The 24,886-nt window shown below is 44.5% G+C and overlaps 1 protein-coding gene and 1 long non-coding RNA gene across 2 annotated transcripts in view; both read left to right on the plus strand.

Annotated features, from left to right (window-relative positions):
* The window catches only part of DHX35 (DEAH-box helicase 35), a 46,150-nt gene extending 36,462 nt beyond the window's left edge, over nucleotides 1-9,688 (plus strand). The window contains 3 exon segments of the mRNA XM_065565855.1: nucleotides 602-673; nucleotides 2,803-2,914; nucleotides 8,325-9,688. Of these exon segments, the coding sequence (XP_065421927.1) occupies nucleotides 602-673; nucleotides 2,803-2,914; nucleotides 8,325-8,369 (229 nt within the window). The 3' untranslated portion in view covers nucleotides 8,370-9,688.
* Nucleotides 9,689-13,080: 3,392 nt separating this feature from the next.
* On the plus strand, nucleotides 13,081-19,502 carry LOC135975332 (uncharacterized). Its single transcript, XR_010592248.1, has 3 exons — nucleotides 13,081-13,220; nucleotides 18,497-18,559; nucleotides 19,366-19,502. It is a non-coding gene; the product is annotated as an uncharacterized LOC135975332 (long non-coding RNA).
* Nucleotides 19,503-24,886: the final 5,384 nt, after the last annotated feature.

Genomic DNA, 24,886 nt, shown 5'->3' on the forward strand with positions numbered 1-24,886 from the left:
CCAAATGCTGTTTGCTTGTTTATCACCTCTCTTGTTGGTTAAATGATGACAGTAAGGTTGAGAGAGGGGAATTGTTAATAGTTACTAACTAATGTGCTAATGTGACCAGGAAACTATAAATGCTTCAATTCCATAGCACCTCTAATGCACCTTAATCCAAGCCTGCAGGACCTTGTTCTTGTGATGTGGGCAGAAAACCATTCAGTGTTAGGGTTTGTCTACACATGAAAAGTATTTTGGAATGATGTAGGGTATGAATTTAAAGTGAATTAATTATTCCTGATTAACTCCATTTGTTGATATTCTTATTTTGGAATAAGACTGTCTATAAATGGAGTTAATCAATCAGGAATAACTCCTCCTGTAGACAAACCCATAGAATGATAACTCCAAACTTTTTCACTGGTGTCTTGGCCAGAATTTGGGCCTGATCTCTGCAACTGAAAGGCCAGTGCATTAACTTTGCACCTCTTTAACTTGCTCCAGCTCTTTCAGTACTCAAATTTATTAGCATTTTGACTGGGGCTGAAAGGTCACCAATAAATACATTTTAAGAATAAATTTGCAATTGCTAAATCTGACATAATTCCCTCTCTTCAAGGACTATCCGTGATGACCAGGAACTGCACATCCATCCCACCTCAGTGCTGTATGCAGAGAAACCTCCTCGCTGGTAAGCTAGAGCTGGTTTCACTTGTCTGCCTAGACCAGGAGGCACTCCACATCAGGCATTGTTAGGAGATTCCCATTAATAACTCTGTTCTGCCTCAGTGTAGCAACACACCTGGAAGATCCTGGTTCCGAGAATGTAAGTTCAAAGGAGGTTTCCTCTGCAATAGTCTTTAGGCAACACCCAAATAAAACTGCTAGGTGGGGAGGATATGGAAAAGTGGCATTAACGTGGTACTAAAAAGTATTAAGAGCTGTGAAGACGAGAGAGGGGAGCCAGGTGGCCCCTTCCTAAAAAATACCAGAATCCAGAGCCTTGTGCTGCAGGTAAAATCACTCACAGGAATTGCTCTCTGAGGAGGGTCCCTCGACTTACTGGGAAGGCTATCTTAGTTCAGTGATGTTGAGGTTTATGTGGAGGCTAACAAGGCCATCCCATTGAAAAAGACATATTTGAACAATACAAGGTAGTAGTTACTTTTATTATACACTTACATAGTGCAGTAAATGTACGTGGCACACTGGGACACTGTTACTCCTCCAGGAAGTTTACGATCTAAAATGGAAGAGACAAAATACTTCAGGAAAAGGAAGGTGTGACAGTATAAACAGATTTGTGGAAGGAAGTGGGTTTTAAAATGTGATTCTAGTCGTATGTCCTCTTGGGATGTTACATGTTCGTGTCTCATTGATTTTCATATCAAAAGTGCTCAGTAAACAAATGAAAATGTTTTTCTAATTGGCAGCCTAGCAACTGCAGCCTGGGCTCCTGGAGTCAAGCTAGGTTCTTGCAACTTTGTGCATAATCACCAGTGAGAAAAACTTTGCAGGCTAAATTAGGCTCTCAGTGACACCTGTGCAACTTGATTGTCTTTGAATTGTACCACAGCGTTTGCACAGGTGTAGCTGATTGGAACTTAGCAATCAATTCTGTTGATGCTCAAGATGGAGATAGAATTCAGATCACTCAGTCTTAACTGTGCTGCTTCCATTAGAACTTATCTCATGCATCTTCCTTCCACCTCCACTTGTTTAGTTTTGGTTTTAGGGCATGTTCATGTGTGAATCAATATACTGGGCTATGGACAGTGTCCGTTGGGTTGATTTGGTTTTGTTCTTTGTTGTTAGTAAGGGAAGAATGTTGTCTTTTGCTCTGTGTTTTGTCTATCAACTGTGAGTATAGTGACTTCTCACTTCTTGTTTTAATTTGGTTTTCCTCAAATTTTAGATGCATTCGAATGGGTCAGTGGGTGTTGGGGAAGAAGGGAAGAGTGAGAACTTTCCTCTTGCTTCCATTCACTAACCCTCTGTTCTCAAAAGCGTTCCCCCCCTCTAAGCAGGATGGCGATTGCTTTGTCTTTTTTGTTGTGTATGGAAGATGGCTCCGTGTGGTGAGGTTATGAACTGGATGAGTGAGAGAGCAGGGTGTGGGGATGGAGATGTTTTAGTCCTCATGGAGGGTCATTGTAACAGGCCTTAGAGAGAACTTTCCTGCATTCTTGGCAATGGCTGCCTAGGATGTAGCAGATTATTTGTAAACTGGTGTGCTTGCTTTCTAAAGCTCGAAGCAGTGTATGTCCTGGCCTTATTCAAAACACACACTTCCTCCCGTCAGCCTTGTCCTGACTCGTGCCTGCAGTCAGGGATCCCACTGTCCCATTAGGTTGTGGATCGTTACTAAGCTCTGATGGGCCTAGGGTTTTGCACTCAACCCTCAACATCCTTCTCAGTCGTGCTCTGTCCACAACACCTAAAATCTCCCCTTCAGAGGTGTTTAGTATGAGAGCTCTTGGCCGCATACTTCCAAGTGTCCCCTCCCTTTTCTTCTTGTTATCGCCCCCCCCCCCCCCCCCCCGGTCTGTTCTTCCTGATGGTTTTGTGGAGATATTTTTTTTTACTGGAGTTTTAAAAATCTTTTTATCGCCCTGCTATACAATACTCTGAGCACCTTGGTGGGTGTGGGTCGGAGGGTATTTTATAATTGACTCTCCTCCCGCAAAGCAGAGACTACCCAATGGCATCTTATACGTGAAATAACTCTGTAATCTCTATAGTGTGGAATGTTCAGACAGTCAGAGACAAGTCCCTCTCTGCTATATAACACGGGTTGTTTTTTTCTCTCTGTGTTTTCAGGGTAGTCTACAATGAAGTCATACAGACCTCCAGGTACTTCATGAGAGATGTGACTGCTATTGAATCCACTTGGCTATTGGAACTGGCACCTCACTTTTACCAAGAAGGAACGGTACGGACTCGACATAGACACCAAATGGTATCATTGCTGTATTGACAGCTCTTGTACTTAAAGCTTTTTTTTCCCAGTATTTTTCTTTTGTTTGATGGGAATAGAAATGAATTGGGGTGTAAGTCATTTAAGGGGATTTAATATATAAAACTCTGCTTTGCAGTACCCTTGCAAGAGCTCTGTTTGCCATACAGGAGTACAGCCTGTCTAGACGCTAGCTCAGAGTTGCATTTCTCCATTTGAGGTCCATTTGGAAATTCAGCACAGAACTAGTCTATCCTCAGATATGTGTTCAATAGCACTTCTCTCAGCATTTCTGTTGACTTGCTGTAGGTAAGTGTAAACTTGAGATGGCGTGAGTCTTCATGTGCCTTGAAACGTCTTTCTTGGCAGTACCCAACACTTTATTATTTCAAGCAAATAAATGATAATTGCTCTCTTACTTAGGAAAATACATTAGAGGTTAAAATTTGGAGTCATGAAAAGAAGCGTCCTTCTATCGATAAACTTAATATAAGTTCATTTTTGTACTTAGCACCTTTACATGAAAGAGATTGGTTCAAGACCTGAGGTAGCTGGATGTATAGTTATATAACATGTATTCCTGAGGCCCCAAGGCACCATAACAATTAAATAGCAAAAATTAGGCTTCAAGCAGTTAAGTTGGAAGTTGATTAGAGCCACAGGACTTGAATGAGGAGTACTGGCTTGTTCTTTCGGTGTGACCTTTTAAATAGTACATCCCTTATTTATTTATTTATTTATTTATTTATTTATTTATTTATTTATTTATTTATTTTGCTTCCCTGTACACAAAGTGGCTCAAATACACAAAGTGAAATAATAGAAAAATGAGCCAGGTTGGCAGGTACCACTAATGACAGCAGGCACCACATTTTCAGACAGATGTTTATTTTTTCCAGTTGATGCTATCCCTCTAGCTAAAAGCCTATTTAAAAAAACAAAAGCTTTTCTCTGGGCCTGAAAGTAGCCAAACTTTGGCCCTAGCCCCCTGAAAGGAGTAAGTGCCACAGGCAGGAACACTCAGCAGAGAGAGCCCTGCCACCAGTTCTGAACAGCAAGAGCATCCAGCAGATAACTGCTTCAATGGGGAACAGGGGAAGAGGTGACTTCTTAGGTAATAGGGTCCTAGACCTATGGCACATCCTTGAATAGTATCCAAAAGCAAACAGGTAACTAATGCAGAACATGAGGCATTGGCACAATAGCCTTGTAGTACCTCAGAGGCAAGTTGCTACATTGTGTTCCAGCTAAAACTTCTGAATCCTCTTCAAGGGTAGCCCTATGCAGAGCTTGTTGCTGTAATGTAGCTTGTGAATGATGGGTATGTATCAATCACTGTGGCAAGGTCTCTCTCAGAGAGAGGAGATGCTGCAGTCTCTTGACTGACACTGCATGAATAAAGGCCCTACAAGTTCTTGCTATCTGGGAACACAGGAGCAGTGACAGATTGAGTATGGCCCCTAAAAGTCATGAGTCATATCCACAAAGAGCATACATGTACATCTTCAGTAGCTGCCACTTATTCCTGCCAACCTTCATCACCTCGTCTTGTTTAGACTTTGCTCTCATTCATCTACCCACCTTCATTAGGCACTGTCAGAGCAGGCTCGATGTAGAGTGGAATATTAGCCCTGTGCTCGTGACACTGAAGCTAGTCTCTGCAGTAGCAGACTGTACATAAACACTGAACAGTAGGGGTGACCAAATGGGTGTCACATGTGTGATCATGCAGGGAGGAAGACTAATTACTCAGTCCTAACCTTAGTGGAATTTGAGAGGTACTTACTATAAAGCAATGCCAAACAGCTTCATTCCACATGCATCATGAGATTCTGTGTGAATCTTCATAAAGCTCTTCTGATGGGCAACATTCCAGCAAAACAATGATGTGGGAGTATCAGTGGCAAAGAGCCAAATTCTGGTACTCTTCAGGGTGGCCATAAAATGGGCACACAAAGAGCAGTATTATTGTGAGGCTCTATTCAAGCCAACCACTACCATCTGTGCAGGAGCAATCTGCATGGAATAGGAATATGCAGCTCCACTTGTGGAACAAGCCTCTTCTGATGTGAAGGGATCCAGAATGGAAACCTGTGTTAGTCTGTATTGGAATGAGATCTGGTATTGTGATGCTCAAATGCAGGACAATACTGTCATAAAAACTTCAGACATGATTTTTCAAAAGATCAAGTGAAAATTACGTGCCTAATTTACCTGAGCAAATTCCACAGTTGCACATGCAAATAAGAGAATTGGATGTGGAAATGTAGCTAAAAAGCCGTGTGTGTGTGTGTGTGTGTGTGTGTGTGTGTTTTATTTTTTGTGCACACTAATTCTGCACATAGTTTTACATGCATATTTGTGAACTTGACCTCTTGAAAATCTGATCCCTTTTGTCCATATCTCTTGGCGACACTGAAGGAGTTTTAGGGAAGTGTATCCTCTTAAAGATTTGATATGCCTATGAGAGCTTCTTCTTATTACATGACCTTGTGAGTTCATTTGTTAGCAAGACATAGCAATGTGATTACAGCAGAGCATTGGCATTATGTTCATGTAAGTGATTTCAGAGATTTTTCTAAAATGTGAAACTTGGATAATTCATCTGTTATATAGGATGCTTAGCATGCTATAAATAGACTTCTCCGGCGATTCGTAGATTTCAAGGCCAGAAGGAACCATTGTGATCATGTAGTCTGACCTCCTGTGTAACACAGGCCATGGAACTTGCCCAGAATGATTCCTAGATTGAAGAGTCTCTGCTGGGTATTCCATAATTCTCTTGGCTGAGGTGGTAATGACACTGCAAGGCAGGCCTTGGGCTTCTGTTGCTGCTGTTCAACACATGTGCCTCAAGCATGGCATTAGAAGGAAATGAGCCAACATTCCCACTGTATCAAATCTGCCTCTGGAATCCTTGTGACTCAGATCTTTACATGGATTATGATTAATTTGGAAGAGTTGGTGTTTTACACTATACCGATGGCTTAGGACCTGCCTATCTGGAGTGACCATCTCTCTCTCTGTGCGATACTGCCACCATTATGATAATTGAAAATGCTTGATCTAAAAGCTCCGTTGGTTTAATAGAGAGGGAACTGCTAGCAGAGTGTTCTCAATGATGACTTTAGGACTTCACTCCACCACCATCACCCTCTTGTTTGGTCTGAAAGAGATCAAATCTGCTCAGCTTTGCCACATGCCCTAAGAATCATTTTCATCCTAAGTAGGGGAAGGTTTTGTTGTTTTTCTGCTTGCCTTTCCCCCCTTGCTGCAAAGACTTAGGTCAATGTGCTGAATGTATAAAAGATAAAAATTGTTTTATATTTGATCTGTGGTGCCCAGAGCCATGGTTTAGTTTCACTTTGCTTTTTTGGAGTAAAAATCAGAATAAATGAACTACTTAATTTTGTTATAGCATCTTTCACTGAGGGCTTGTCTACACTGCCCTTAAATTTAGACTATGGGAGTGTGAATAGTGTGAGCACCAAAGTGCTGTGCTGTAACTTCTCCGCGTGGACACTGCGAGCGCCAACTAAAAGGGGTTCCCAGTTTGCATTAATGTAGACCTGTGTGAAGGGGATTACGTTAGTGCAAACTAGGAACCTTTTAATTGGCACCTGCAGTATCCACATGGGGAAATTACAGCACAGCACTTTGGTGCACATCGCTGCTCACACCCACCATGGGACAGTGTAATCATAAACCTATTCTCAAAACCCAGTGTGCAGTTAATACAGAGTTAGTAGCAAAGGAAGCGAGAAATTACAAGCAATAGGCAAGGAATAAAATAAATTAGTTATTTTCGGGGGGGGGAGGGAAAGCCTTGCTATGGCCCTGCCTGTGTTCTGTAAGACAAACAGGAGCTGCACGGGGGGGAGCGAGTGAAAGGACAGGGTGGTGGACAACACTAGGTGAGCAGGGAGGGGTAGAGAGAGGAGGTTTGTGAGGTAAGATTGGGCAAATCCATGGAGGGTTTTAAAAAAAAAAAATTAAGTGCTCCTAAGTCCCCTGTGGGGTCTTCTCTTCTGTTAATCGTGCAACATGCTGTTCGCATGACACTAATATAAACCCACTTAGGTGATCTCTGCATTGATGCTATTCTCACATAAGTATGATTGTACTAGCTATTTGCAGCCAGTTTGATCCCACACAAAGACAAGTGAATATGAACTGCGACATTCCCATATGAAAGAGTTCTTGTTGGCTGCATATATTAACATACAGTTAGCTATGGATGTTTGACGAATACGTTAAACTTTCCTCATTTTTAAGGAATAAAAAAATTTCCCCCACTGGTGATGACAGAATTGTCCACAAGGGTACAGGGAAGAATGTCTTTCAAAGAGGCACTGGGAAAGCTCACTAATGCACTATCTTGCTGAAGTGTCTTAGGTGCTTTTTAAGACACACAAATGGCAGATGTTAATTTATAAATAACTCTGCTGCTTTCTCTTGCATGGACTAAAGGTACCAGAACCTCTGTTTTACCCTTGGTGCACCATAAAAACATATGAATGGATGTTTGCAGAAGCAGTGGTATTGGAGTACTGCAGGCAAACAAAAATAAATCGCCCAAACATGTGTAAAGTTGTCTCATGTTGAAACCACTTAGGTCAAGACATCATGGACTGAGAGTGCTTAGCAGAGAAATCTCTGTGGCGCACTAAGAAGTTCCAGAAACATTGGAACCTTGATACCTTCAATCACTAGATCTAAAACAAATGATCCCTGATAAAAAGCTAATTATGTTCTTATTTTTATTTTTTCATTTCCTCTGGTTTGGTCACACTCATGGGCAGTAATCACATATGCGTCACTCCTTAAAGTGAATATATCTTTGAGGGATTGTACCCTTTCTTAGGAACTCTTCAGTATGTACTTTTTCCATGGCACTTTTTTCCTTCCTATTAGATTTTAAGGGTGAAATATTCAAAGGGCCAACAGAACTGCAGCTGCAGCATTAGTAAATATATCATTTTGCATGCACACATCTGGTAATTGCACCATCAGGCAGGTAGCGAGAGGTAAATACTATTTTGTGCATAAACAATCTGCATTAGTAGACACTGACGAGTTGCTTCCTCTTGCAAATTGTTTAAGTATTAATGTGTGCACTAGGACCAGTTAAATACCTTAGGGAACATTTGGCTTTTGGAGTTTCTGCATTTATTTCCAGAGGAGCATTAAGATTTGATGCATTTTACCAAAAACAAAAAACAAACAAAAAACAAACAACCCCACCACCACAAAAACAACAGGATTTACGTTGATTCTATAAAGTATTCTGAGATACAGATATGGAGACTGATTCAATACACTGTACTTGGATTTTTATGAGATTGTGCCATATGTACTAAGCACTTTTTCTTTCTTTCTCTTGCAGCATCTTTCCTTGAAAGCAAAGAGAGTTAAAGTAGATGACCACTGATTTGGTGTGCCTGTTGAGCCTTGTGACATCAGATGCAAAACCTACCGCTAATTCAAAGCTGGCTACAGTCCATTCAGCAGTCAGTTCATTAGCAACCTGACCCCACATCAATTAAATGTTTAAATGCCTGCCAGGATCCTGTAGGGGTTTATGCATGACCAATACATTGTAAACCTAAGTAGAGCTTGCGTTGTGGACATATTATTCCTTGGCCTAATTGACCACTCTCTGTAACCTGGATATGTTGCTCTTTTTAATAGGTAGACAAATGATCAGAATATAAAGGGGGAGGGGGGGGGACACAGGACCACAAAGACTCAAAACCTCCAGGAAAGAAACCAAATGCTTAGCATGGCACGACACCCTTTGAGAGAGAGGACCAGGGTTCAGGATGCCCTGCTTCCCATTCCTTGGAGCACTGTGAATATTGCTGACCATCCTGAGACTGCCTGCTGAAAGTGGGTAGATGGAGGACAATGAGTTGGCCCTTAAAATGTAAGGGGCTGCCATGGAAACCTTGATACTGTGTTTAACTGTGCCTAATTGATATAATGTTGCCCCGAAGCAGCAGAATCCTCCTCTCTGTGAGTCGAGCTTTCCCCAGCCTGTAACAATTGTTCTGTAGATAGTGCTGTATTTGAAATTAAAGCACTATTCAGCAGTGGGGAAATCTCTTTGGGTTTGCTGTTGCTCAACCGTTTAGGAGGGGGCTACATTTTGATCAGTCGTGGGATGTTTGCACATGTTCTGTTGTGGAACAGGATTTATGCAGACTCACAGATGGGGCTTAGTTTTTTTTTCTGTGTAAGAATAAATGTGCCAGCCTCTCTTAACACTTCAAACCCTCATGAGATTTCAGAAGGGAAACCTCATAGGAATGCTGCTTTTAGCAAGATTCAGCTAAGATTAAAATGCCCTGTACTTCCCTTGATCAGGAACATAATCCTTTATATATTTTTATTAAAACAATCTGCTCTTTGCTGTTGAGGACTCTCCTCCTCTTATGCCAGTGGGACAGGGGTATTTTCAGCAGCTAGTGGTTTAACTGGGACCCCACGGCTGTCTTTTTCATAAAGAACATTACCCCTTTGTGTTTAAGCACAGTCGCTTGGGTACATGTGTATTTATTTTTCTTACCCTTTTGATATTTATTTTAGAAATGTGGTTTGAAAGTTTTATTTTTGTAAGGACATTGGTTTGGTTGATGTGCTTCTTTGGAACATGTTAACTATAATTTTATTTCCATTTCTAAGAAGTGTGTAAATAAGTGAAACTTTCTACATAGAATAAATGTCTTCTTGCCATAGGGCTGCCTTGCACATCATTTCTGAAAACTTCATTTACATTGCTGCCTCCCAAAAAGCTTGTTCTGTCGTGTGAAGTGTGTGGTCTGTGCAGTGTCTAGGTCCTCATCGCCAGCGCAAAAAATAAGATATGTTCGCCTCAGTGTGTGGCACTGAGAGTATGACAAACTGTCATTCCCCCCCTCTTGTATTTCCAGTGCAACCCATCCTCTCTGTATTTTTCTCTTAGATTGTAAGCTCTTTGGGGCAGGGACTGTCTCTGTGTACTGTACCGTGGGAAGAACACCAAAAGGACTAAATAAAAAGATCCAATGTAGTTTTTTCCTCTTAAAGGGGCAGAGAGCGAGAGCTGAATACAAAGACTTGTAAACTTTCCATATTGCTCTGTCCTCTGGAAACATTCTCTAGAGAAATAAAATAATTGAATCAAGAAGGCTTGAGAACATATCCCTTCCCACACATCCAACTAGCTAGCTAGTGATTATTGCCACTCTGCCGTGATTGTAGCACGCTGATCTGCATTGTGATATGGCCGTGCAGTGAGCATCCAATTAATTTGGCATTTCCGGGAATACCAGGTGCACTTGAACTCTGTGCTCCAGAGGCTGACACTGCTACATGGCCAATGTTTCTTCCTGTTGCAAAATAATTTGATTCTTGATCATTTGAGTCCTTGTACCCAGCAAGGCCTTTGTGACTCATGCAAAGTTAGGAGCACAGAGATTTGAAAGTGGTGTTACAACATGTAACTAGTTGCATCTTCAGTTGAACAAGTGGAATAGGTCTGTGTAAGAAATCCCAGTCTCCCCAGTAGAAAAATTACTTATGTTTCCTCTGTCCTGACCGTGCTAGAGGCAGCACACTGTCAGAACGGGCACACTTGATTCTGAAGATTTGGGCCAAGAGTGACTAATGATACTGGCTGCCTTAATATCTTGGTATCCAAACTGAGACAGCTTAACAGAAAAGAACGGAGTACAATGCCCCCACCTGTCTGAAAATCAGGCCCCTTTAAAGGGCTTTCACCCACAGTGTGAAGCTAATAAAATCACTAGTTGCTTTGTGAAATTCAGGCCTTAGGCTTTGCCTGCTTGATTCATAGCACTGTGAATTTTACATAAGTTTGGTTACAGAGACTGATAATGCTAGCTTGAAGCAGGTTCTGTGCTGTACAGAGAGTCTTAGCAGAAACATCATTGGTGCTGAAGGGAGGGTGATTAAGAGTATTATGTTCTTGCATCACCAAAGCTGTATTTGAAGCGATGTTTCCTGTAAAAATAAAGCAAGTTATAGCTCCCTCACTACCCACTGAAGTTAGATGTTAAATCACCCTAAAGCAATAGAAGGTGCTGTTAGTATTTCTGCATAAGACCTTCACTGTATTGATAGCCTACTATAAAAAAGGATTGCCAATGGTAGAAATAATATGAAGCTAATTGGAATAGAAATTCAGTCAAAGCAACAGCAATTGAAATGCAAATCACTTCCAGGAGATTAACAGTGGCTGTGACAAATTGATGGGGAAGCAGTCACAGCTGTGGCCCATTCTTCAGCCAGTCCTAGGAAGAGGCATGCACGAAAATGAAAATGAAAAGCTCAGGCAGATGGATTTAAGGTGATGCCGTTTCCATTCGTTTTGTAGCCATGCCCTGTTACACAAGTGCCCAGTATATTAACCAGATTGCCTGCAGATTCTAATTGGCTTATTTTATTTAAAAAAAACAACAACACTAGAATATTTCTTTAATTTCAGGATATAGTGCTGTACCTTAACTCCATTTTCTGCCCTTGTTCCTGGCCATGACATTCACCATCTTTATGGGACCTTTACATAATCTGTTCATTGCAGATTAGTTTGCATGTATTCTCAAACCAAAAAAAAGTGTTTTAGTGCATTGCCGGAATCAAAGCAGGTGAACTCTGCTCTGTTATTTCTATATGCCCCCTGACTAATGAAACACCAGGATCTTCTCTACTCCTCTGTCTAATGGGTCAGTGCAGACCGTGCATGTTTATCCTGTGCCAGCAACTGGAGACACAAGACCAAGAAGGGAAGGACTGGTAGCATGGGGACCCCCTCCAAGCACTTCTGCCTGAAGGGAGACAGGCCTGCCGGAAGCTGAGGTGGTAGATAAAGAATTTTAAAATAACACCAGCCTGACCCTTTTTGAAAGGGGGAGTATTTCTGAACCCTGAGAGAAAGCTAAGGCCTTGAGTTCAGTGAGGAGAATGGGAGAGACAGGAGGAGTCAGCAGAAAGGAAGCAGTGAATCAGGAGACGCACCTGAGGGGAACAAGATTCGCTCCAGGGTGCATACATTTCTTCACACCAGTCAAATAACTAATAAAAAATTGTGGAGGAGGAAGGTGGCAGACACCCTGTTGCACCTGGACATAAAGGCTGTCAAGCTGATTGCACCTTTCTTATGAAAGTGTCTTAGACCCCCGAAACCGGATCCTGACTCAATGGCTCTACCCTCTCCCTACATAGGTCCTCATTGTTTAAACTTGGCATTTTGTAATAGCAGAGGCAGCCTACTATTAGTCAGCTGGCAGAGAGCAGATAACAGAGCAGTATCATTCTGGACACTTACAAAGGTGTAGAAGTTGCCATCATTTCAATGCTATGCTTTGAGGATCCTGTTTACTAGAAACAAAGCTCTCTGATTCCCCTCTGTTAAGGGAGATCAATCATTCCCCTTACAGTGAGGATCAGATGTTTCTAAACAGTATTTTGAAGAGCTAGCACTAAAGAAGTGCTAATGATTACTATATTGTTTGGGGGAGGGGACATTACTACAGTGAATTGTAGTATTTAAATTAGGAGGCTCTTCATCTAATTTATTAGAGGCTGTTTTGTCATCAATCAGCACAGGGCCTGGCTTGTGGGGAATTCCCCCCCTCTAAACATGAAGCAGGTTTACAGCCTGTCCGACATGTCCACAAAAATCCATTCTGAGCTGAAAGTGTGGTTCTGCTCTGAAAATTGCAAACTTTAATCTCCTTACATTGTAGATCTGCTCCTTTGTGCATCGATGTCTGAGCTGCTTTCTTTAGTGACTAAAATCAAGTTTTTTTTAAATGCCACTTTACTGCTGTCAACTCTTCGGATCCGACTCAGCTGTGCGAATGAGCTTGCAGCTGTTCCTTCTCAATACTGTTACTACTAAGTACCAGTTATCAGGCCAGACAGTCATTCTTGAGCAAACCCAGTACAGGCAGTAGGTTAGGCCAGGTGTCATTAGGAGCTTAATTGGATGAGTTTAGGTTGTATTGGTTTTACTGAGGGCTGATTTTGGTAGCAATCCATGAGAAGGAAAGAAGCCAGCTTGACATTCAGATCTAAGGATGAGTTTACAGGACTGGCACTTATGGAAAAAAAAAGTCACTTGCAAGCTGAGCACAGTTGACATGGAAGTCAGAGAAACAGCCACACTGTCGGTTTGTACAGTCCCTTTTCAGAGAAATGAACGCTGACTGCAGTTTGAGAAAGCCAACAGTAAGTGGCAGCAGATCACAACTTCCAGAGCCAGTTTCTTATTGAAAAGGTATTTGGCCAATTTTTTAATCTCTACTTCTTCCTTCCCCCATTTGTTGAACTTTAGAAAAATTGACAGTTTCAAAACAGTTGAGTGATAAATAGAGGGAGGAGAAATTGAAACAATTTCATGGGTGCAGGTAGTACTAAGGATTGGGAAACCAGTGGAAAAGATGGCCCAGATAGCTAGGTAATGCCTCTGGCATCAGACAGGGTAGGGGAAAAAGCCCATAAAACACAATTTGTTATCTAGGTGGACTCTCACAACTATCCATCCGATCATTAAAATGGCAACTGTCATAGGCTGTGTAGGGGAGAATATGCTGGTGGAGGAATGAAACTTTTTAGTACTGCTCATTTATAATTGTTGGCTTGTTTAACTTATTAAATACCCAGAATGTTTAGCCTCCACACAATTTAAAAAAAAATCATATTGTTCTTTTGGTTTAATACCTTGGACTTCTATGGTGGCTTCTAGCCACAGATCTCAGAGTTTACAATGCATTAAGCTTTGCAGCCTTCCTGTCCAGTAGAGGTATTATTCTCATTTTACAGATAGGGAAACTTAGCCACAGGGAGGTAAACTGACTTCCTCAAGTGCCCAATTCCTGAAGTTAGTTTTGTGCAGCTGCAGGGGTCCCCCTGTGTGGAACTCATTGCAAGAGCTGGACATGCATGAGGGCAAACCAGAAGCAGAAATAACTCATAGGCTAGGTATTTACTAGTATACTGATGTAGTACCAGGCTCAGGCTCCCATGTGTTTAACTAGGCCAGTCTTCTTTGTCTGTGTTGAGATAATTGGTTTCTTTTCTCTCACAGCCCTTAACTTAGTTACAAAATACAGCAATACGCTTGTCATGTTAGAATGGTGAAGCTATTTTGCTGAGAGCTGAGCATTAACCCCCTTGATTCACCCATGAGGCTGGATTAACTGTCCTGTAGAGCAGCGTAGTTAGCTAATTGCTTTTCAGTCCTATTTGCCTCACTATAGCAAAAAAGAGGCAACCCAGCTGATCCCCATAGGACTCCCCTAATCTGTAGCTATCCTCTGCAAAGCCCTGTAGTATCCAGTGTCTTTCTCCTGAGAATCTCAGTGGTTGCAAACCTTAACCGAGGTGTGGATCAGCCTGGACTCTGCAACAGCAGCTCCACCCACTTGCATCTGTTGTAGTAGACCACAGAGTCGGTCAGCCTTAGGACACAGAATCAGATCCAAAATTGGATGGGCAGGTAATCTAGAAGGCGAAGCATTGGTGCCACATGCACTTTTCCCTTTGTTGCTAGATAGGCAGGCTGCTGCGAGTTGAACTAATAGTTTATATATAATCTCCACTGTCAAAGCCAGGTAGAAAATGTTTTGCATTAGTCCAGCCTAGAGATGATAGCATGAGTTGCTATGGCTAGGTCTATGTATGAACAGAAGGGGTGCAATCTTGGAGAGAAAAGGCATTACTGGCTACTGCTATGAATGTTGGTAGTGTACATGTACAGCCAAGTACTACTACCAAGTACATCGCTGTGGTACTACCATGCACATGTTTTCATAGTGACTGGATTTTCAGGTGTTCAGTATATTGGATGCTGAACTGTGCAGGTGAGCACCCTCAAACATAGAAGGGTAATTTTTGTAAACAAATTTTTCCAGTGTACAACCTTTGTCTTTTTACTGCCCTACAGTACAAACTTTTGTAGGACACTTCCCTAAAAGAAGTCACTAACCTGTATGAGGGCAAAAGACCACTTATACTTATTTGTACATCTGCAAATCCAATCCTACACAGGCTCAAGTTCCTGTTTCCCTGCAGTAATGCCCTCTCTTCAATCTATTTCATACAGCGGAGTTTAGCGTGTTAGCGCAAGAGAGGCTCCAGGCTTCCTGTACAGTACATTAACTGAAGGATGCATGAATAAGCACTAAACTTGACACTAAAGTCCTTTCACTATTGCTCTTCAGTTGAGCTTTGAACCCTCCTACCCCCAGGAACCTTTCTCCCAGGCCATTCTTCCTTCATTTGAAAATTCAGGGCTAACAGCTCTGAAAAGCTAATTTATACCCTCAGCAAGTTTAGCGGCAGCACAAGCTCCCATTACTCCTTACCAGCAGCTCTCAATCCCAACCTAGAGAGGGTACCTGTGGGGGTTGAACTGGGAGTCCAATCTCCATGCACCATTTGCTGCGTGGCCTCTCCCCCGGGACTGCCAGCAAAGGGGTCAATTACTACCAGCTGTGGTTGTTTTGGAGCTGTGGCTCCTTGACCACTGGGAGCTGTACTGAGACGCACTGAACTCATTCCATGTGGGTTAGGTCATCTAACCGCTAGCAAATGCCAACATTGTTCAATCCCTACTACCTTGACTGGGTACCTAGAGGTGAAAAGTTATTATTAAAACAAATACAAGTAGATCTTTAACAAGGTCAAATGTAAAACAAGGAGTTGCAAAGGCCTCTCAGATTTTCTAAGCGTTTTCAGGTAGTGTGAGACTTTTCCCGCACGCCTGGTGGCCAACAGGTTGATTCCACCAACTGGAATGGAGCAAGCTTCACAGAACCAGCTGGGATGGATAATGCTTAAGAATCGGATATTGCTCTCCTTCCCTTCCACAGGATGTAACAGGCTATCAGGAGTTTTTAAATGACCCAGAGAGTTAAGTGGCTAGGAGCCCTACTTATCTGGAACCTGCTGGACAGAGGAAGGATAGTTGGGGTTAGGGCATTGGCCTGGAGCTCAGGAGATCTAAGCTTAATTGCTACCTCTGCTGCAGACTAAATGTGAGCTTGGCAAGTGTGACTTAGTCTCTGTGCCTTAGTCCCCTCCCCGCATCTGTAAAATGGGGGCAGTCCCTCCTCTCCCTCACCCTTTCTCTTGGTTATTTAGATAGCAAGCTTACTGGGGCAGGGATCTTTGCACTATGTGTTTGTACATCTCATGCCAAAGGGCTGGGATCTGAGGTGAGGTCTCTAGATGTCGGTGTAATGCAAATCAGTAGGGAGTGTAGGAGGCGTGCACAGAGCCACTGATGAAACTCTTATCTTCAAGGATAAAAAGAAAATGAGTAAAACTGTGCCAAGAAGTTGCTTAATACTAAAAGAAAGGAATCAGAAATGTGGTGTCAGCATCTCCATCTCACACAGCCTAGAAGCTCTTTGGAATTTTAAGGACTGACTGTTAGCCAGGGAGCCAAACCCTGAGCCAGAGACAACAGACCTCTGACGTTATGAACTTTCCATAGATTAGGGTTAGTGTTTCTGCAAAGCATTGATCGCAGTAACAGGCCTGAAATGTAAATACAGGCTCAGACAGCATAAAGTAGTGTTGCTGATAGCCACTGATAACCATCCAGTTGGTCTGAGCACCAAAAGAGGCTCTTCATTGCTCCCCTGGGAAGGTGCTGGTCGGGGAGGAGAACCCAGGGACGTATTTCAGAGCTAAATTACATGTGTGCAGAGCCGGAGAGCAGGCAGGGGATGAACTTGTCTTACTAGAAACTGTTTCAGTTTCTTGGAAATTGCAGCTATTGATCACTTAACCCTTTGCATGGCAGGAAGATTGCTAATGGGAAAGAGACTTTCTATGATCAGGTGCCAGAGAGGGGGATTGATCAGATGGTTAGATGTGAGGGGGCTGGGAGGGGAAAGTGTCCTATTCTGCTTGAGTGTAAGTCTTGGCAGAGCTGTTAATTTCCAACTACATGTAGGATAAGAACAGCATCCCCAGTCCTGTAGATCTCCCTTTCCGGCTCTACAGAAAGCTCATTCTAGCACCTCTATAGGCATACTTGGGGTGACCTTAGCTTCAGCTGCCTTTGGGGGTGGTGTGCATAGGCCTTTTTGCTCTTTAAGTTCTTAAAGAAATTAGCGCTGGTGGAAAGGCTGGGTTCAGTGTATGCAGTGCTAGTGCCAGCATTGCATGGCACTCCACACCTTCAGCTTGGCTCCAAGCTGCAGGGACCACTTATACAGAGGGGAGGATTTGGGGGCAGTTCAGGAGGAGGAACAGCTGGGGGCCAGTTCGTCGGCCCCTATGTGTAGCAGAATCACCAGTCCAATTGGGCCACATTTCCCCGGCCCCAGTCCCCCATCTTTGCCCCCACACCTAACACGTGGGATGCTGCGAGGTGAGATATAGAGCAACTGTGGCTGTTATATAAGAAGGTGGGTGTGACCAGCATTCCCTCTAATTTTTCCCACCCATGTGCGGAAGGAATTTTGTTATGTGCACCAATATGGAGGTGATGTGTGACACCTTGGCAGGGTGGGGCCAAGGGATTCGGAGTGTGGGAGGGGGCTCAGGGCTGGGGCAGAGGGTTGGGGTGTGTAGGGGGGTGAGGGCTCTGGCTGGGGTGTGCAGGCTCTGAGATGGGGCCACCCTGGGGCTACAACGGGGAGAAAGGACTCTCCCCAGCTCTCTCTCCCTGCAGCAGCACCTGGGCTGGGTGGGAGGGGCACCTCTCCCCGGCAACTCTGGCAGGCCTGGGCCGGACTGGGGGAGGGGCACCTGTCCCCACCATGGCAGCTCTGATGGGGCTGGGCCGGGGGAGGGGCTTCTCTCCCTGGCAGCTCCGGAGGGGTTTGGCCGGGCCAGGGGACCTGCACGGCCCTAAATAGCCTGCTGCATGGCCACGTGGCTGCACAGCTTACCTAGGGCATGACTGACAAGGCCAAAGATCACCCTCCAGTTTGGGCTGCAGGGGAGAGAACTGACTGTGACTGGCTGCAGCTCACAGCAGGTGGTTCTTTGAGTTTTGTCCCTATGGGTGCTCCACTTCAGGTGTGCATGTGCCTCTTGAGCCCTTGACCAGAGATTTTCAGTTAGTGGTGCCTGTTTGGTCCACGTATGCACCCTATGTATCCTCGTGCTGGATCCTGAAGCTATATAAGGGTGTTCAGGCAAACCGTCCTCAGTTCCTTCTCAATTGCCTCGTCCTGAGACAGAGCCCTAGAGTGTGCCTCAGCTTTTCTAATATTTCTGTAGTCGTTATGATTGTTTTTATAGTTGTTAGTGTACTTATAGTTAGTCTGATAAGTAGTGGGTGATTGTTGTCCTCTTCTTTCCCCTTGGGGAGACTTATTGTTTTCCTGTCAGGGCATGCCTGCTTGCCAGGTTTAAAACATTGCATCTTCTGCTGAGAGGCTATACCTGTGAGTGACGGCCACTCTAAGGGTATGTCTATACTACCCGCCGGATCGTCGGGTAGTGTTTGATGTATTGGGGATCGATTTATCGCATCTCATCTGGACGCGATAAATCAATCCACTATTTGATGCCCGTACTCCACCTCGGCAGGAGGAGTAAGCGGAGTCGACAGAAGAGCCACGCCAGTCGACTCGCCGCCGTGAGGACGGCCAGGTAAGTTGAACTAAGATACTTCAACTTCAGCTATACGAATAGCGTAGTTGAAGTTGCGTATCTTAGTTCGAACCCCCCCATCCCCCTCTAGCAGGGCTGGCTCTAACTTTTTTGCCGCCCGAGGCAAAAAAGAAGAGCGCCGCCCCACCGTAACAGCCCCCAGCAACGCCACGCTGCCGACCCCCCGTTGCGCCACCCAAACCCCTCTCCCCTCCCGAGCGCCGCGCCGAGCCGCCCAAACCCCTCCCCCCTCCCGAGCGCCGCGCTGCCCAAACTCCCAGAGCGCTGGGCCAGGCCGGGCTGCCAAACCCCTGCCCCCCAGCGCTGGGCCGTGCCGGGCCGGCCAAACCCCCGGAGCGCCATGACGGGCCGGGCCTTGCTGGCCAAACCCCAGCCCCCCCTCCCCAGTGCCACGCCACGCCCCTTAGCGACGCCAAAGCCCCTGCTCCCTCAGCACCGCACCACAGAAACATCCCCACGCTGCCCAGCCGAAAAAAAAAAAAACCCTCAAGTGCCCCCCTGCCACCCCAACATTGGCCGTCCCTTCTGAGGTGCCGCCCCAAGCACGTGCTTGGTCGGCTGGTGCCTAGAGACGGCTCTGCCCGCTAGTGTAGCCCAGGCCTAAGTGTGCCTGTTGCTTGGGGGAATCCCACATCACCCAGAAGTGCGACTTCTGCCTGGCCCTCATGTCCAGGGCAAGGAGAAACAGTGAGTTTAATGTAGACTGCTAATGATGGAACAGTCCCTTCAGCCAGCTTCTGAGTCACGTGAAGAGACACATCCCCCACTTATATGTCTGTCTCCAGATAGATCCAGTGCCCCATGTACCTTGGCGCTGGCTTTCCCTAAGAAAGGAAGACTCTGGAGACTTCAGGGAAGGCTTCCAAAAAGAGGAATGTGGACTCTCACCTTAAGGAGCCAGCTCTGAAAACGTTCAAGTCCCCACCGAGATCTACAGTCTCTGGAGCCGTGACCTCTTGACTCAGTGCTGTTGATTTGAAGGACTCCTCCTCTGGTACCAGCAGGTCTGTAAAGTTCCAGAACATGAAGGAGAAACATGGCTCTGATAGGGCCTTGCTACCTTCTACCAGCAAGGAAGGCAAGCATAGACATTTGGGACTGGGACCCGAGGGGTCTGGGTCTGCTCAAAGGGGTCTGGGCCATCATTCCCTGGAAGGTGCCTTTCTTCTGTCTTGGAAGAGGGTCTGTTCTATGCATTTCCTCCAACACTGCTTATAGTAAGGGGTGACAAACAAAATCAGACAGGACAGAGCCAGACTTATCCTTACAATGCTGACCTGGCCGAGACAAGCTTGGTATCCTTACCTGCTTCACCTATGTCTCCAACCATTGTTCAAACTCCCAACCGTTCCTCATCTCCTGTCACAGGATGCGAGTCAGGCGCTTCATTCCAACCTAGCAGTTCTCTGGGATGAAAAGATGGTTCATGGCGTTAGAATCCTACTGTGCTATAGAAGTACAGCAGGTGTTAATAGCAGTGAGATCAACCTGCACTACTTACCTGCAGAATTGGAAGAGATTCACTGGTGGTATTTTCGCTGCCTCTTGCCTGATTCAGTACCACTTTCAGTCATCCTGCATTGTCTGCTGAATATAAAGAAATCAGGGTTATCAGTTAGTTCAATTTAGGTCCATTTGGCCGCAATACAAGCCTTTCATCCTTTGGTAGAAGAATTCTCCATATTTGCTCATCCAGTATTGTCTATGCTTATTAAGGGTTGGGGAATCTCTATCCACAGATTCAAAACCCTACCCCGACCTGAGGCCCCAGCCTTGTACCCAGTTACCTTATGAGACCTTGATTTGAAAGAATGCCAACCTGTTCTCTGTTTAATTTATCTATGAAGACGGTAGCCATCACATTGGCCCATAGGGCTGTGGAGATTGGAGCCTTGGTGGCAGATCCCCCTTTTATGGTGTTCTTTAAGGACAAGGTCTCTTTACATCCACACCCTAAATTCTTACCTTATGTTCTATCAGAGTTCCACTTTAATCAATCCATTGACCTACCAGTGTTTTCCCCCAAAGCCACACAGTTCTCTACAGAAATCCTCTTTACATACCCTGGATATTAGAAGGGCATTGGCCTTCTACCAAGCAAGTTAGGAAGTCACCTAGGCTCTTCATTTCCTTTGAGGATATATCCATGGGGTCCCCGATCTCTACTCAGAGACTTTCAAGATGGATATCTGGATGTATTATCATTTGTTATGATGCTGCAGATGTGGGTCCATCTCCTGAAAGGGTAATAGCACATTCATCCAGATCATAGGCAACATCTGTGGCAGTGTTTCTCAAACTGAGGTCGTTGCTTGTGTAGGGAAAGCCCCTGGCAGGCCAGGTCGGTTTGTTTACTTGCCCCGTCTGCAGGTCTGGCCGATTGCGGCTCCCACTGGCCGCGGTTCGCCGCTGCAGGGAATGGGAGCCGCTGGAAGCGGCAGCCAATATGTCCCTTGGCCTGCGCCGCTTCTAGCAGCTCCCATTGGCCCGGAGCAGCGAACTGTGCTCAGTGGGAGCTGTGATCGGCCAGACCTGCAGACGGGGCAGGTAAACAAATTGGCCCGGTCCACCAGGGGCTTTCCCTACACAAACGGCGACCCCAGTTTGAGAAACACTGATCTATGGCATTATTGAAGAATGTACCAGTATCTGAAATATGTAGGGCGACTACATGGGTTTCAATACATACATTTTCAAAACATTATGCCCTGATCCATGCTGTCAGATCTGATGAGGCACTTGGTTCTGCAGTACTATCTTCAATTCTGGACTCTGTTCCAAAGCTCCCTCCTCCATCTGTGAATACAGCCATAGGGACACCACTTGAAGAAGAAGAGGTTACTCACTTTGTGCAGTAACTGTATTCTTTGAGATGTGTCCCCCTATGGGTACTCTACTACCTGCCCTCTTTACCCTCTGCTTCGGACTGTTCCTTCGAGGATGTTTGGGTGGAGAAGGAACTGAGGACGGTTCACTTGCGCACCCAATATAGCCTTGGTATATGACACAAGGAGGCATAGGGCACATGTGCGGGCCGAATGGGCACTGCTAACTGAAAATCTCTGATCAAGTGCTTGAGCGGCACATGTGCATCTGATGTGGGGCACCCATAGAGAGACATATATCAAAGAATTGCAGTTACTGCATGAAGTGAGTAACCTCCTTTTCCCATCGCTGGGTTCTGTAATGTTTAAATAAAAATGATTGAGCTGTTAACTGCAAGCTCTCCATGCCTTATGGAGAACTCAGAGCTGGCTTGGCATCTGGCACATGAGCTCTCTGCACCCGGGGGTATTCTCTGGGGTACTTACTAGTATCCCCAACCTTGAGCTTTCAGAACTGGTGAATCAGGCCCCACAAAATCATGAGATTGGCTTAAAATAATAATATTTGGGTTCTTTGCCTTCTGATTTCTGAGCCTTTAGGGTACAACCATGTCATATTTTCAAAGCTTTTCTCCATACCCATGAAGGCTAGAAGCTTATTTCCCCATAATCACAGTATCCCAGGAGCTGGACCTTTGAGAAACACAAATATTGTCAGACTCCTAAAATTATGAAAGTTAGCAATGCTGGCCTTACCCATCCCTTATAGCTTTTCCACCTCCTGGCTCTGTCCTACTCCTACCTAGCCTTTCCATAAAGCACAAATAGCTCCAGGTTACACATGGCAGAGATGCTGACACCACATTTCTCATTTATTTCTAGTGCTAAGATACTGTTGACTCCATGTGATTCACTCCCTTGTTTTCCTCATTCTAATCAGTAACATTTTCTCCCACCCTCCCTTCCTACCTCCCTGGTCCCACCTGTTTTATGACTTGGTTGTCAAAAGGGCTGTAGAGCAACAATGAATCCAGTCCATTATTTACAGAGCATGGTGTCCTTGGCCTCTTCACAAAATCTACGTTTGCAGTTGGCACAGCTAGTCAGAGCAGTATGGGGATGTGTATGCTAGAAAGTCAATCAAGGCCACTAGATAGCCCCAGGACAATTTTCAGGCTCTTCTGACTTGGGTTGGATTCAGATTCCCATCCTAGAGGTATCCTGCTAACACACACTCTGGAAAATCAGGGGGTTGATTAGTTCTTATAGACAAGTGTGGTTTCCAGCAACAGGACTCTCAGTACTTTCTGGGTAGATCTATTTACCATTAATTGTACTTACAGTTCTCATTGGCTGCCCTGGGTTAGAGCTAGTTTATAACACGGGGCTATTTGCATTTTACACGTCACACAGATTACCATGGAGACACTGCCAGTAGGGAGCAGCTATGGCTCTGTCACTGACCTTAGTTGTGCTTTTCAGTTGACAGGCCCTTTGGAGAAGGCCTCTTGGGTGGGGCCTGCATCATGGCTTGTCAAGACAATTGGTGCTTTGGAGCCCCCTGGTTGGAAAATGCTGCTGACCCTGTGCAGTGAGTCTTCATCTGTGGCATCTTCATCTGTTCTTACATTGAAGAGTAAAGAGCTGGGATAAAGGTAGGTTTGTATCCAGATTCTGCTCTCAGTTTTGAGTTGGGGCTGTTTCCCAACTGCCTTAATGTCAGCATTCCCAGTGCTTCTGTAACAAGTCTGGGGATGGTCGTCCATGCACACTTGAATTCTGAAGGCCCGCTGTAGAAGGTTATATTGTAATGCTTGTGTTTCAACAGGTTACCCAGACTGCTGGGAAAGACCTCAAGTGGTCAAAATTGGTGCTGGTAATACTATGATTAGTGAGACCCTTCTCTGTAGCTCCTGCCCCCTGTTTTTCCGCCGCAGACATTCTCCCTGTGAGAGTCTGTTACCTGTACCTCTTAGTACCTGTCCTGCTGTCACAGTTTGCTTTTATCTCTATTTAACAGAGGTTACAGTTTGCATGAAGAGTGCTATACAGAGGAAAGATGTATTGTACAGGCCAGGAGGAGAGCCAGTAGACTGGGAAATATAGTAGACTGAAATATATGGAAGACTACTACTCAATTCTTGGTCATTTGAGTGAAGTTTCCATTAGGGCTTAGAATTCTTCCAGGAGACCTTGTACCTAAAGTGAGCAATAATTCCTGCCAAGGCAGGTGTTTCAAGCTGTACTAGAATCCCTGCCTCAGGTGCATTGTGAATCCCAGTGTCCTGGACAGGACAAAATTTGGCCATTCCCAGGCAAATACTGCAACTGGAGATAGTTATATAGAGAACCCCAGGACAGCTTCCATAAAAACAACTATGGATGCCCCACTGGTCTGCCATCCCCAAGGCTGGTCCTGAACTGGCAGGCAGTGCTACAGCCTTAGAGAGCTGTGCAGTATTGATTTCTATGGAGCATGCCTTGCTTCTTGCCATTTCATAAATACACGGCCATGTGGAAACTTTGATTACATGGGGTCCTCCTTCCACTTCCCAAGAGTTTTATCATAGAGGCTGGGACCTAGTTAAGAATTCTGGGTTCTCACCCTGGGTCGGTTACTTAGTGGGCCATTCATTTCCCTTCTGTACCTTATGTTACTCAGCTGTACAAATGGGTGCAATATTTATCTCCTAAGGGACTGGGGGACTTTAATGTTTGTAAAGTACTTTGAGATCTGTGGATAAGATGCCTTATGGAAGAGCAAAGGTTTTTTGACAAGTTGGCCTGAATTAACAATAGTTCTAGTTAGAGATGGTTGAAATCGTTCACGTGAAGATTTTTCCTGCTGAAAATGGGGTTTTATTGAAAACTAAATTTTGTGGGAAAGTTTCATTGAATGAAATGTTTTGATTTTGACAGAAAAAACTGAATGAATGGTTTTGTTTTGAGTTGCACTTCTTGTTTGTTTTTAAAACTTTTTTGTTTTAGATTTTTTTTTTTGCAGGGAGGTTGAATTTGGGTTTACTCCCCCCTTTACCCCATGATAGAAAGGGAGGGAAAGAGAAAAAACACTCCCTTGCTCCCCTCCACCCTCACTTTGTTCAAGTGATAGAAAAAGGGGTGCAAAGACTTTTTTTTCCATTGGAAAAGTATGGAAGGAGTTACCGTGAGGTTTCTCTACTGCTCACCTATTTCCACCCCTTCCTCCTCCCCCACCTTTTTCCCCACTGGAAAAAAAGTGATAGAAACAGGGAGAACAAAGACCATTTTAATTAGGCACAAAATAAAAATTTCCTGCTTAAGACCTACCCATTTTGAATGAAAAGCTTTCATGAGCCAGCTCTAGTTCTCGTGATTGAAGGCATTGTATAAGGCATTCAGATTGCTGAGATTGTAAGCAGCTGTACTATTACAGTGAAGCAATACGAGCAGATCCATGTATGACCTGTTGAATTGCTCTGCTGATTATCTACAGAAAATC

Source organism: Chrysemys picta, chromosome 13, assembly GCF_011386835.1.
Source record: "Chrysemys picta bellii isolate R12L10 chromosome 13, ASM1138683v2, whole genome shotgun sequence".
In the NCBI taxonomy this organism is placed as follows: domain Eukaryota; kingdom Metazoa; phylum Chordata; order Testudines; family Emydidae; genus Chrysemys; species Chrysemys picta.